The sequence below is a fragment of the Salvelinus sp. IW2-2015 genome, linkage group LG34, assembly GCF_002910315.2.
Source record: "Salvelinus sp. IW2-2015 linkage group LG34, ASM291031v2, whole genome shotgun sequence".
NCBI classification, from domain to species: Eukaryota; Metazoa; Chordata; class Actinopteri; order Salmoniformes; family Salmonidae; genus Salvelinus; species Salvelinus sp. IW2-2015.
The window spans coordinates 2274972-2290521 of NC_036873.1; the positions used below are offsets into that span (position 1 = coordinate 2274972).

Below are 15550 nucleotides of genomic sequence, written 5' to 3' on the forward strand. Positions count from 1 at the left end.
AACAAAATTAAGGAAGTTTCCTTTAAAATTATTCATAAATATTATCCTGCCAACCACTATATGAAGAAGTTTAAGGAAAACATAAACTCAAATWGCTCCTTTTGTAATGACCACCCAGAAACAGTGTTGCATCTTTTTTGGCATTGTATTCATGTAAGAATACTGTGGCAAGACATCAGTAGATTTATAATTTAACACATTTATGAAGATTTTACACTATTKTGGAGAGATGTACTGCTTGGATTCTTTACATACGATAGAAATAAGCTGAAACATTTTAATGTCATTCATTTCATTATTCTTTTGGCCAAATTTCATATACACAAATGTAAATTTACAAACAAAAAAACTAATTTTCTTACCCTACAAAAATAAATTGAACTGTATTTTAAGACAATTAAATACTCTACTAACAAAAAAGCTGTTAGAATTATAAGTGTATGTATGTCCCTTAAGGTCCTTGTGTAATTGTAATGTGATATTGTACCCCCTAGCTCAATTGTCCATTGTATATAATATATATATACTTGTGTTCCCTCATGTACACTCTGTATTGATTTGTTGTTAATAAAATAATWAAAATAATTTWAAAAAGTGTTTCCTGACCGATATCGCATTTGGTTAATGAATGTCCCCCATGAAACACTGTAGACGCAGAATCCTATTTCACGTTCTCAAAAMCCCCAGAATGAATCCAACTAAGATAACAACAAAAACATTTAATTCATTTTGACGTTTTAGTTGCACAATTTTACATCTAACTAAGGAGCTACTGGGCATGTATGTCTCACTGTCTTATCTATGCTATTGGTTAGAACGCAGCCACTGCAGCTGTTCACCCCATGTTAGTGGGCAAGTGGACCTTGTCAAATCAAAACCCAACCTTCATTTACCCGTTGTGACGCACTGATGTTCCAAACTCCATTTTAGAAGAGACGGACTTTATGACCAAAATCATCCTATTTACACCTTGTAGTCCATTTTAACAATAGTATAATGTTAATTGACTCATATCGATGCCACATAGGCCGTTTTCAAAGGGATTCGTTGCTTTTTAATGGCAGTCGCTCTTTAACGCTTACCGTATGTGGTCCGGAGCCTGCTGGTTTTCTGTTCTACCTGATAATTAATTGCACACACTTGGTGTCCCAGGTCTAAATTAGTCCCTGATTTAGAGGGTAACAATGAAAAAGCACATTGGAACTGGCTTCGAGGTCCAGACTTGAGTTTGAGGGCCCTATATTATGTTTTGTATATGTACAGTCACCTCCATAATTATTATCACCCTTGATTAAGTTGAGCAAAAAAGACTACAATTAATAATTCAAATATTGAGCTACAGTGCCTTCATAAAGTATTCACACTCCTTGACCGTTTACAYTTTTTTKTGTGTTACAAAGTGGGATTAAAATGGATTCAATCATAATTTTTTGTCAAAGATCTACACAAAATACTCTGTCAAAGTGGAATAAAAATGCTAACTTTTTTTAATAAATGGAAAATAAACAATAATATATCTTGATTAGATAACTATTCAACCCCCTGAGTCAATACATGGTAGAATCACCTCACAGCTGTGAATCTTTCTGGGTGTCTCTAAGAACTTTGCACACCTCGATTGCACAATACATGCTCATCATACTTTTTTAAATTCTTCAAGCTCTGTCAAGTTGGTTGTTGATCATTGCTAGATAGCCATTGTCAAGTCTTGCCATAGATTTTCAAGTTGATTTAAGTCGAAACTCAGGAACATTTCATGTCGTCTTGGTAAGCAACTCCAGTGTATAGTTGGCCTTGTGATTTAGGTAATTGTCCTGCAGAAAGGTGAATTTGTCTCCCAGTGTCTGTTGTAAAGCAGACTAAATCAAGTTTTCCTCTAGGATTTTGCCTGTGGTTAGCTCTATTCTGTTTATTTTTATCCTAAAAAACTCCCTAGTCCTTGCTGATGACAAGCATACCCATARCATGATGCAGCCACCACCATGCTTGAAAATATGAAGAGTGGTACTCAGTGATGTGTTGGATTTGCCCCAAACATAATGCTTTATATTCAGGACAAAAAGTACATTAATTTGCCATATTTTTTCACTATTCATTGAGTGCCTATTGCAAACAGGATACATGTTTTGGAATATGTTTTATTCTGTACAAGCTAACTTATTTTCACTGTCATTTATGTTAATATTGTGGAGTAACTACAATGTTGTTGATCCATCCTCAGTTATCTCCTATCACAGCCATTTAACTCTGTAACTGTTTTAAAATCACCATTGGCCTCATGGTGAAATCCCTGAGTGGTTTCCTTCCTCTCTGGCAACTGAGTTAGGAAGGGCGCCTGTATCTTCAAAGTGACTGGGTGTATTGATACACCATCCAGAGTAATTAAAAACTGCACCATGCTCAAACAATATTCAATGTCTACTTTTTTWAAATCCCTCTACCAATAGGTGCCCTTCTTTGCGAACCATTGAGATTGTGTCACTGATTTACACACAATACCCCATAATGTCAAAGTGGAATTGTGTTTTTATACATGTTTAAAAACAAATACAAATAAAGATCTTTTAAAATATTGGCAAAKTATATAATTTTATATTAACACAACTGGTCAGAGAATAAAAAATACTAAAAAAGATTGGTGMCAAAATTATTGGCACCCCTGTTTTCAATACTCCAGCACCCTCACCTTGCAAGGACAATGACACTGGGCCTTTTTCTAAAACGTTTTATGAGACTGGAGAACACATTGGGAGGGATCTTAGACCATCCCATACATAATCTTTCCAGATCCTTGAAATCCTTCGTCTGCGCTTATGGACTGTCTTCTTCAATTAAACTATAGGTTTTCAATGGTCGGGAGACTGAGATGGACATTGCAAAATTTTGATTTTGTGGTCAATTAACCATTGCTTTGTGGATTTTGATGTGTGCTTGGGGTTATTATCTTGCTGGAAGATCCACTTGCGGGCAAGTTTCAGCCTCCTAGCAGATGCAACCATGTTTTGGGTTAAAATGTCCTGGTACTTAGTAAAGTTCATGATTCCATGGACCTTAACAAGGGCCCCAGGACCAGTGGAAGCAAATTAGCCCCATAACATCAAAGATCCACCATCATATTTTACAGTAGGTATGAGATTTGGTTGTTTTCTGCATATGCTTTATTTTCAAGTCATCTCACCATAACACCGCCTGGAGTTTGCGGAACGGTATTGGTACTTGGATTGAAACTGGTGCTATGAGGGGGAACGAGCATCAGAAGACTATATGGGCTATATGAATTTCTCCGTTACCTTGCTCCCCCATCTTTAGTCCACTCAGCAGGTCAATGCTCTCTGGTCCATCTTCTATTGTCTCCTCTTTGACAAGCAGCAGATCAGGCTTCCCATCCTCCATGTCTACTGACTGTAAGAGATACAGAGTGAGAGGATGTTGGATCAAGAAATCTGATATGAGCACCCTGCTATGGAGCATCTTCTGATTGTGAAATTAGGGATTGCTATGTGTACTACGCAAAAATGTTAGTTGATTTGATACTTTGAAAACGTGTTAGTTGATTTGATTACTAGACACTCTTTTAATGGTTTGATCATTCAAATGCATGGTCCAACACTTAAGACAAAATTTCTCAAGACCTGGGCCTGCAAGTATCCACAAAGAGTCTCAGTCTCTAGGAGTGCTGATCTAAGAAACTAAGGAATTAACATGGTCCACACACATCCACACAGTTGTGAAGCGGGCACGACAGCGCCTCTTCCCCCTAGGAGGCTAAAAAGATTTTCAGGAGGCCCTCAGATCCTAAAAAAGTTCTACAGCTGTATATCACTGGGGCCGAGCTCGCTGCCATCCAGGACCTCTATACCAGGTGGTGTCAGGGAAAGGTCCAGAAACTTTTCTCGTTCAAATATTTTTTATTGAACACACACAAGAATGGTGTATAGGTATAAAAGACAAGTATACAATTATTATCTAAACATAAAAGAGCAGACGGATCAGAAGCGGGTCTGGGTCTATTGAAGTCTCCAGAACTTCAGAGAGGATCCTAAAAATTCCACACCAATAACCATACAAGCTAGAGCACAGGGCAAAGCAGTGGAGTAGTGTACCCTGCGCAGCCAGACATTTATCACACATAGGGGATGTATCAGGAAATATCCTATGCAGTTTGGTTTTGGAATAGTGTAATCTGTGTAATACCTTGAATTGTATGAGACGATGTCTGGAGTTAATGGAGCAGGTGTGGATATACTCCAAGCTATCTTCCCAGTCTGCCACAGAAATGTAAGTCCCTAGTTCTTCCTCCCATTTTGCCTTAATGGCATCTGTAGAAGGTGTGCTAACAGATTGAAAAGCGTCATATAGACGAGATATCAGTTTGTCTGAGRTGGGGCATATTTTTATGCATCCGTCAAACATGGAAGGTTTAGCATTCCCAAATGTCGGGAGGTGTTTTCTAACTTTCTCTAATTTGTAGGTATCTGAAAAAGTTACGTCTGGAGGTMCAGAAACTTTTCTAACCCTCCAGCCACCCAAGCCATTGACAGTTCTCTCTGCTGCCGAACGGCCAGTGGTGGAAAAAGTACCCAATTGTCATACTTGAGTAAAAGTATAGATACCTTAATAGAACGTTGCTCAAGTAAAAGTAAAAGTCACACAGTAAATTACTCCTTGAGTAAAAGTCTAAAAGTATTTGGTTCTAAATATACTTAAGTATCAAAAGTGAATGTAATTGCAAAAATATACTTATGTATCAAAAGTAAAGTAGAAGTATAAATACTTTCAAATTCCTTCTTTTAAGCAAAGCAGATGGCACCATTTTCTTGTTTTAAAAAGGTATGAATAGCCAGGGGCAGATTCCAACACTCAGACATAATTTACAAAAGATGCATTTGTGTTTAGTGAGTCCGCCAGATCAGAAGCAGAAGGGATGACCATGTGTTTAGTGAGTCCGCCAGATCAGAGGCAGAAGGGATGACCATGTGTTTAGTGAGTCCGCCAGATCAGAGGCAGCAGGGATGACCATGTGTTTAGTGAGGCCGCCAGATCAGAGGCAGCAGGGATGACCATATGTTTATGGAGTCCCGCCAGATCAGAAGGCAGCAGGGATGACCATGTGTTTAGTGAGTCCGCCAGATGAGAGGCAGCAGGGACCATGTGTTTAGTGAGTCCGCCAGATCAGAGGCAGCAGGGACCATGTGTTGTCTTGATAAGTGCGTGAATTGGACCATTTTCCTGTCCCGCTAAGCATTCAAAATGTAACAAGTACTTTGGTTGTCAGGTAAAATGTACGGAGTAAAAAATAAATGATTTTCTTTAGGAATGTAGTGAAGTAAAAATATAAATAGTAAAGTAAAGTACAGATACCCCCAAAAAACTACTTAAGAAGTACTTTAAAGTATTTTTACTTAAGTACTTCACACCACTGTGCACGGCAAGCGGTACCAGTGCACCAAGTCTGCAACCAGCAGGACCAGGGCTGGGCGATATGGCCTAAAAATCATCTCTCTATTTTTTCCAAACCGATTCACGATATACAGTACCAGTCAAAAGTTTAGATACACCTACTCATTCAAGTGTTTTTCTTTATTTTTACTATGTTCTACATTGTAGAATAATAGTGAAGACATAAAAACTATTAAAAAAAACATATGGAATCATGTAGTAACCAAAAAAGTGTTAAACAAATCAAAATATATTTTAGATTTAGATTCTTCAAAGTAGCCAGCCTTTGCCTTGACAGCTTTGCACACTCTTGGCATTCTCTCAACCAGCTTCATGAGGAATGCTTTTCCAACAGTCTTGAAGGAGTTCCCACATATGCTGAGCACCTGTTGGCTGATTTTCCTTCAGTCTGCAGTCCAACTCATCCCAAACGATATCAATTGGGTTGAGGTCGGGTGATTGTGGAGGCCAGGTCATATGATGCAGCACTCCATCACTCTCCTTGTTGGTCAAATAGCCCTTACATAAGCTGGAGGTGTGTTTTGGTTCATTGTCCTGTTTGAAAAACAAATGATAATCCCACTAAGCGCAAACCAGATGGGATGGTGTATCGTTGCATAATTCTGTGGTAGCCATGTTGGTTAAGTGTGCCATGAATTCTGAATAAATCCCTGACAGTGTCACCAGCAAAGCACCCCCCACACTTCCTCTTCCATGCCTTACGGTGGGAAACACACATGCAAAGATAATCCGTTCACCTACTCTGCGTCTCACAACGACACGGTAGTTGGAACCAAAAATCTCCAATTTCGACTCATTAGACCAAAGGACAGATTTCCAACGGTCTAATGTCCATTGCTCATGTTTCTTGGCCAAAGCAAGTCTCTTCTTCTTATTGGTGTCCTTTAGTAGTGGTTTCTTGGCAGCAATTCGACCATGAAGGCCTGATTCACGCAGTCTCTGAACAGTTGATGTTGAGATGTGTTGATTACTTGAACTCTGTGAAGCATTTATTTGGGCTGCAATCTGAGGTGCAGTTAACTCTAATGAACTTATCCTCTGCAACAAAGGTAACTCTGGGTCTTCCTTGTCTGTGGTGGTCCTCACGAGAGCCAGTTTCATCATAGCGCTTGATGGTTTTTGCGACTGCACTTGAAGGAACTTTAAAAGTTCTTGAAATTTTCCGGATTGACTGACCTTCATGTCTTAAAGTAATGATGGACTGTCGTTTCTCTTTGCTTATTTGAGCTGTTTTGCCATAATATGGACTTGGCCCTTTTACCAAATAGGGCATCTTCTGTATACCACTCCTACCTTGTCACAACACAACTGATTGGCTCAAACACATTAAGAAGGAAAGAACTTACACACATTAACTTTTAACAAGGCACACCTGTTAATTGAAATGCATTCCAGGTGACTACCTCATGAAGCTGGTTGAGAGAATGCCAAGAGTGTGCAAAGCTGTCAAAAGGTGGCTACTTTGAAGAATCAAAAATATATTTTGATTTGTTTAACACTTTTTTGGTTACTACATGATTCCATATGTGTTATTTCATAGTTTGTCTTCACTATTATTCTACAACGTAGAAAATAGTAAAACAAATTAAATAGAAAACCTTGAATGAGGAGGTGTTGTAAAACTTTTGACCGGTAGTGTATATTATATAACTTTATAGTAAGAAGAATAAATGAACATAGCTGAATAAAATAGAAAGGATATTTGTATGTAATGATTGCCTAGCCAGTGCGCACATGGAGTGGCTATTCTGTGTGGAATGTAAAAAGTGATCATTTAAAACAGGTCCTATACACTTCATTTAGAGTTATTTGGCTACTTTAGTTGTGATACAAACCTCTTACAAATCAAAACATATTGGCTGCATGATGCTACTATTGTCTGATGATTTGAAAGTCGCAAAAAGGGTAATGCGCTCAGTTTCTTGCCTAGACTGTGTACACTGTTCATTAGTCTCTTATTCTGTGCATTCAAATTGCCATCGATAGTATAGCCTTAATATGCCTGTACGGGACAGTGTTAATGAAATAAGAACGCTATAATAGGTGTGTTGGAAAAATGAAAAGCTCCTGACACTCATCAGTCATTCATTATGAATACGATTTATTTGATTTCATTCTTCATTAATGTAACCACAATGTTCAGTTGAAATGACAGATGCACTCACCAACAGTAGGGACATCTTATTGATAAAATATATAACAAATGGATTTGGGCTAATTGACCATCTGATGAAGTGGAAACTCAAARGGGCAGATTCAGACTTAGGAAATGCACGACTTTCCTATGCACGCCTTTCCTATGCCCTTCTGAAGCCTCAAATCAGACCGACAGCAAATTACATCAATGCCGCGTAATACATTCTGCAGTAAAAAATTTCAATATGTAATCCAACATGTTTAGTGGATGTGTGCATCAAAAGTTCAACATTCACCTTTTCCTACTATTTCTGTCAAGTCTAGCATACAATTTGATGCATACATTGGTGTGTACCACACAGAACGCACTGAAACTGCAAGGCAAACGCAGCATTCCATTGGAAATGAATGTACTTCTGATGTACCAAAACGCAATGATGCTGTCGGTGTCAGTATTTGGTATTCAGAGTTACCTTATTCAGTCGCGTAACGCGCTCTGCAGGTGCGGTTACCTTGCATGCTCTAAATACATTTCATTCAACTGCTGAAAACCCTCCCACTTGCTGGCCAACAGATTTTCTCATGGAGTTTCCATTCAATAGGGTTTTCAGTACATGTATCTTAAGCCATCCCTTGAAATAGGCTGTACCTTTTTAGTTAGAACTTTGTCAACAGACTCACTAGATTATATTGACAGGACGGGTTCAGAATATTAGGGATCAATGAAAGAAAGCCATCTAAATATATGCATATTCGCCTCCGTTTCAGCGCCAATTGGTAGATTTAAAAAATATCTTGTTGATTATTTAGGGTAAGGAAAGTATTTATGAATCACAAATAACAGGTTTGGAGAGCCTTTACACGCAAAATATTGATCCTGAAAGTTGYCATATTCAAGTTCAAACTATGAGATATTGGAAGGTGAGAAAATTGTACAATAGGGGTACAAGAATATTCCTATAAATACATTATCCCTCACTAATCATGGAATTGTAGCCTAATGACTGGTCCAGTAATCATGAACCGTGCACCAGGCTCCAGGTTTAAACTGCTAAGTGTGGTCTGAGTTCCATAATGATTTAAATAGGCTACATGTCCCAAATTATTGCCACTAATGCTAGCGACTCTCTGGAACAATTTACAAGGACGTGACAGAGGAAAGAAAGGTAAATAGAATGGCAATGGAAGGATGTGAAATGTAGGCTACAAATGGAAAGAAACTAACACTAAAGTGACAGTTACAAATTAATGTGGGTATTACTGGCAGTGGCTCCCGATTTAATGGATAATATTTAACATTATAAACTGTAAAAATAAAAAATAAACTGAGAAAAACCTGGGCATAAAATTAAAACATTCTATAGCGCATAAATCAACTTGGTAGGTTCGGCGCTCAGAAGCCTATAGCTTGGCTCTCCAAATTTCACCCCCCCACCCAAAAAAACTATGAGGACATAGGCCTACAATTAACATTTTGAATAACGACAGAGCTATTTTTAGGTAGGCTACATTTTCATGAACCCTAGGCACTCGTGGAATTTTTTTTGGAGAGCCTTACCACACAAATGTAAGAAAACAGTGCTTTAATTAACTTAATTAGCCTAAAAAAATGTACATTATCAACTGTTACTAATGATCCTCAGCAACAAGCACACGGCCGTGACAGTGTTTACAGAGGAAGCAAATTAAGGTAAACGAAACGATGTAATGACTATGTAGGCTATACCAACTGAAGGGAACTAACAGTGAATTGGCAGTTGAATATGCGTGGTTATTAGGCCTACTGACGGTTGATACTGATAGTGGCTAATATTTAACATGATAGAAATAGGAAACAGAAGGTCAGGGTAGCCAATAATTAAGACATTAGAGTGTGCCCCTCTCTGAAAGTTAAAAGGCTGTACAATTTAAATTCTGCATAATGGCACAACATTTCATAAACTTTTCTGTGGGAAAAGTGATATGTAGATATGCTTCAGTACTGCCATATGACTGGTTTCACATTTGKCTCCAGCGATTAGTAGGTCAAATAGATCTAGATGCTATTCTCAAACTTAAGGGAAATGCGTTCCATTTACGCCGCTTAACTCTGGTCAGAATTCCCCCTATTATGCATTAGCTAGACTGCTAAATATAATATGCCGCTAGTTAGCTGTGTAATTGATTAATGTAATGTCTTAAACTTTGCAGCATACCCAATGATGTCTATAGGCTTACGCAATCACTGCAAATGGCAGATGTGCGCTTCCTGCGCACCGTTCCGTATAAGCTATTTCTCAAAGCCATAGCCTACCAGATACTTTGGTTAAAAAACGGTGCTCCAGCGGTCCATATTGAGAGTTGAGAAATAAATGTAATACCTACAGAAAGCTGAGACCCTCCTCTCTCCAACAGTCACAACAGTAGGCCTATTTGCTTTTAAAACTGTAATTGTTCCGCAATTGCAATTTGAAATGTTGCAATCACAATGCATTTTACTCTCCTCTCCCATTCACTCAGAGCCCAGAGAGAGAGAGAGTGTGGTTTGGAGGATGGATGAGACGTTTCGGATAATAGCAGCGAGTCTATTTAAATAAAAAGTGTGGAACTTGAAATTGAATGTCATGGTCAATACACCTGTGTTTCCAGAATGCAACACTTTATCATTTTAACTAGAGCGCTGAGTATCAGGCTATTAGCAAATTGATGGCCGTTAGCAAGTTTGGCAGGCTTCTAACGCCCATCAGAGCCATTAATTTACAGAGGGCAGTTTTGGAGTAGCCTAGTTACCGTGAGTCACGTGGAATTAAACTGAGGTCATGACTCRTGACCGCTAGTCTGGGGGTAATACTGGGCCCTCTCTCCCGTGTGGACCTTTAGGTGCATCTTCAGCTGGTGCTGGTGGGAGAACCTCTTCTCACACTGGGGGCAGCTGTAGGGTTTCTCCCCTGTGTGGACCCTCTGGTGCCTCTTCAGGTTGCAAGTCTGGGCAAAGCTCATGTGACACTGGCTACAGCTGTAGGGTTTCTCCCCTGTGTGGACCCTCTGGTGGATCTTCAGGTTCCAAGCCTGGGAGAAGCGCATTTGACACTGGCTACAGCTGAAGGGTTTCACCCCTACGTGGACCCTCTGGTGGATCTCCACCTTCTGAGGGCAGTTGAAGCCTTTATTACAGAACATGCAGAAGAACCGTTTCTCTTTAGTACCGCCTGATGTTGCTCCCCCTTCCCCAGCCTGGACTCTAGCCTTGTCRTTTGAGTTCAATACCTGATCGAAAAGGATGCGGCCGTGTGAAGCGAAAGGTGCCATCGACGTGGACACTGGGTCGCGATCCCTGAGCGCGTGTAAAGGGGAGTGGGTTGCGATATTTGGATTTGGCTCTAAGCTTTCCCTGTAGTCTAAAAAGTCACTAGTGTTGCTCTGCGACTGTCCTTCTCCTAAGTGAGTCTGGTCTGCATTCCATGTCAGAGGATCGTCACCCTCCTCTTTCACAGTCACCTCATCTACAACCAGACCATCCCCTTTCTTATCTAGGAACCCTTCAGAGTATACACTACTACTGTACTGGTTCCAGTCCCCTCTCATTGAATTAGTCTGTGTATCTAATACCACAGGCACGTCACCAGGTATCATCTGTGTCTCTGTAGCATATGAACAGGTCGGATCATTGCCAGTCTGTGACGCGTCACCTGAATCCCGATGGGACAGAACAGTCCTATGGCTCGGGTTACCGTAAAGTAAATACTCTGAGCGGGGAGTAGGAGGACAGCCCAGTCTCCTCAGCCTCATTAAAGTCTCTGTCTCAGACTTGAGGACGGCGTTCGGCGTTCTACTGATGTCCCTGGGCTGCGCTGGGGTGGTGGGGTCCTCCGTGACTACATGGGGCGCTCCAATCTGGATGTTGCTGCTGTGTTGTGGATCCTTCTCTCCTTCAGACCTCTCCTGCTTGACTCCAGGACCTGCAGCCTCTGTATCTGCAGACTGACACAATAGGAGAGGCTATTATCATTACATGAGTTGAATTAGATAAAAATGTCATAGGGAAGTCTCACAAGCTCCCCTATGGACAGGGCTGTGCACAACCCCCCCAAAATGCCTCTGTAGCTAAAATAAATAAGCCTATTTATTTCTGCAACAACTCACTCACTCATCACAAATTGTAAGCAAGCTAGTTACTGTAACTCCATAAGAGATGACTGGCATTGGGAAAAGAGGTTGGGCTATCAGCTGATTATTGGTGTTGATGATTGATGTAAATCTGCTAGTTASCTATCTCGATTAATTTTACCTCTGTATTTCTGCYTCTCTCAGATGCTCGTATCAGCCAACCAGACCGAATATTGACGATGATGTAGGCTAAATCATGTGTGATCAAGTGTTAATAAAATGTTATGCTGCTGTGGTATTTAATAGCAATCTCCGTACAGGGCAGACTGGGAAATAGACGCAACCGGGCGTGCGCAAGCWCCGTACAGGGCAGATCAAGAGGCGCAACCAACAGAGCTYGACAACAACTTGCGGTCAGTGGGTTCAGAACAACAATGACAAAAAATATTTTGGAGGAAATTATACCACCACCCAAGAGGGCACTTTGGAGACTGGAAGGGCAAAGGGGCAGAGCCCTATCAGGTAGAGCCCTATCTGTGCACGTGCCTGCTTATGGCAGATGAGGATGTACATGTGAGCAAGTGAATAGCTGAGGGGAGCCTTTCTGAAATAAACAGGCCACATTTMATTTACTCATTTTCAATTCAACACTATTACACTAACCTCTATCACAATAACGTGCTGGGTTGAGGTTCCACTYCCCTCATCAACAATGATTGGTTGGTCATGTCTCCATGTATTGTGTCCTGCTGGCTTTACAAAGCTTCTGTGGCCTCCAGTGAGATTTCCTTCACCTGAGAGAGTGATTGAGGGAAAAGAGGTAGTTCGGTTACTTACTGTCATTGCTCAACACTATATAGTGGATGTAATGTAACACTTCTCATAAGTTCTTGATATAGGCCTACTATTTATTGATCTATGTATTATGTTCCATGCATCATATTCTTTTCATTGAGTAAATAATGGGAAAAACAGTAAATCAAGAATCTGGTTAGAATATGATATTGTGTCTTTGCGCAAGTTAGATAAGTAATCAGGGCCTACTGCAAATTGTACCTCTTGCCATTCCTCTGTATTTGTCGAGGATCTTGACACTACTGGGACGACTGGCGAGGACGCGCTCCCGTGCTACCTTCAGTTCTTGTAGCTGTARTTTCCTCCGYAATGCCCTGWTTTCTTTCTGGCTTTGAGTTATTTCCAAACGAMACACTGCATAGTCGTCGTCTACGAGTTTACAGATCTCTGCCACGGCTGCATTCGCTAGCACCTCCATGATGGAGGCTATTTGAGTGTGGAAAACCATACAGTTAGCCATTGTTAGCTAACCTTAGCAGCTAGCTAGCGTCACCTATATACTAGCTATCAACCAAGTCCTGTCTCCAACGCAAATTAAAGATTACATGGGGTAAGTATGTGATACTGTGCAGTTAAATTAGTCATATTTTGAATTCCATGGTGTTAATAAACGTCTAAATAACAACAAGAAAAACGCTAACGTGGAAATAGTTATTTGTCATGGTTTACTTCCGTTTACACTGAAGAGAAAGGATGTTATTGGTTGGCGTCATAGCTCAAAGGGTGTGGCTAAATGAAAAGGATGTGCGTGCTGTTCTAAGAATAACGGATTTTTTAAACATTACACATCAAATCTCCAATATCTTTAAAGCTCAGAACAGAAAAAAATACTAGCTGGAACTCGTCTGAGCGGTCGGCTATGAATGCCCGCACCCACTAGTACTAAAGTTGTATTGATTTAATTTTATGAATGAAGAACAGTAAGAAACAAATATAGGCAGGTGCATCACTACTCCCATTGAATATATATTACTGTATGTAGGCTATATGTATTTCTACCTGACCTTGTTCTCCCATCTTTAGAGCAGATCAAAGCTCTCTGGTCCGTCCTCTATTGTCTCCTCTTTGACCAGCAGCAGATCAGGCTTCCCATCCTCCATGTCTACTGACTGTAAGAGATACAGAGTGAGAGGATGTTGGATYAAGAAATCTGATATGAGCACCCTGCTATGGAGCATCTTCTGATTGGGCAATGAGGGATTGCTATGAGTACTATACAAACATGTTAGTTGATTTGATACTTTGCAAAGTGTTAGTTGATTTGATTACTTGACACTCTTTAATGGTTTGATCATTCAAAGGCATGTACAGACTTAAGTCACATTTAATCACGACATGGGCCCATATCCACAAAGTATCTCAGAGTAGAAGTGCTGATCTAGGATCAGGTTCCCCATCTGTCTGCATAGTCTTATTTATTATTATCTAAAGGCACGCCTGCTCAGAATTTTTTCTCTATTAGTCTACACCTACTGTTTATGAAGCATGTGACATATTAAATTTGATTTGATTTTGAGTTCACAGTGGACTCACCTCAGTGAGACTGTGTGTGGTCCTGTGCTGCTCAGCTGGTTCCCTCTGTGGTTTCAGGAGGAGGTGAAGTCTGGTTGTCCTCCATGACCACGGTCCCCTCAGGGTTCCCCAGACCCTCCTCACACCCCTCCTCCTTCACCAGCAGCATCTCTTCCTCCAGGAAGAGTCTGGTGATATAGATGACAAGGAACAACACTCCCTCAGGTACACACACACAGATAATAACCACACTTTCAACATGGAGTGTTTACCCATCCCCCACTACTTTTGAGTACTATACTGTTACAGAATGTCTTCATTGTTGTTAAACTATCATGGCGTACATAAATATGATGTTGTGGGTAAATATGAGTCAGCTATGATAAGTCAAAAGTCATCAGACAAACCTGACTATTTATGTGTACAGTAGGTGTTTGTTAATGTGTGGATATGTGTAGGTACATTTAGTAAGTCTGGTTGTTGGTTGTGGTTGTTGTGGTTGTTGGGGGTATGCAGAATAGGGTGAGATCAGATGATGTATACTAAAGAGTCTCAATATAAGTCTTAGAATGAAAAGTCCCATTTTCTGATGTGTTAAATACACCATATGAAAATCACACATACACRTCTCAACTAAAAATCTGCATGAACTTGTTAAACTGCATTAATAGGCATGAAATCTAAAAATATAAATAGGCATTTGTGAACATCATATAGCCTACACAGTACAAACACAATATTTAACAGACTTCTTAGGTTTATATACAATTCCTAAATGCAACATCCCGGAATATTCAACACTAAAATCTGTTAATCCATTATTCCAAATGCATCTGTGAATCTGTATAGCACTTTGTGACATCTGTTGATGTAAAAAGGGCTTTATAAATACATTTGGTTGATTGATTCTGCTGACAACAATGAAAAATCATTTTTCTTTAAAGGGGAATTGCTAAATGTATGCAGATCAAAACATTTAATAAAAACATGTTTGTGAAATGCTTACTTACAGGCCCTTCCCAACATTGCWGAGATAATAATATAAAAAGTATATGGAATAAATACAAAATGAGTAACAAGATATTCCAAACTAAGTGTTTTGATAGCTTTCAAATGTAGTATCAGGTCCACGTAGAATAAACAAACCTTTACATAAATCAAAWAACATTTTATTTGTCACGTGCCGAATACAACAGGTGTAGACTTTACTGTTAAATGCTTACTTACGAGCCCTTTCCCAACAATGCAGAGATAAAAATGGAGAACATTTAAAAAAAAAAAAGGGAAATAGTAACACAATAAAATAACAGCGAGATTATATACAAGGAGTAACGGTACTGAGTCAATGTGCAGGGATATGAGGTAGTTGAGGTAATATGTAGGTAGGGGTAAAAGGGACTAGGCTAGATGGATAAGGAGAGATAATAAACAGAGTAGCAGCAGCGTATGTGAAGAGTGTGTTTTGTGTGTGTGTGTGTGTGTGTGTGTGTTGGAGTGTCAG

At 39.8% G+C, this 15550-nt stretch overlaps 1 protein-coding gene across 1 annotated transcript in view; it reads right to left on the reverse strand.

Annotated features, from left to right (window-relative positions):
• LOC111958308 (uncharacterized) overlaps window positions 1-15550 on the reverse strand; it is a 148861-nt gene that overhangs the window by 66206 nt on the left and 67105 nt on the right. Inside the window, 3 exon segments of the mRNA XM_070437149.1 lie at window positions 10497-11556; window positions 12346-12476; window positions 12739-13003. Of these exon segments, the coding sequence (XP_070293250.1) occupies window positions 10497-11556; window positions 12346-12476; window positions 12739-13003 (1456 nt within the window).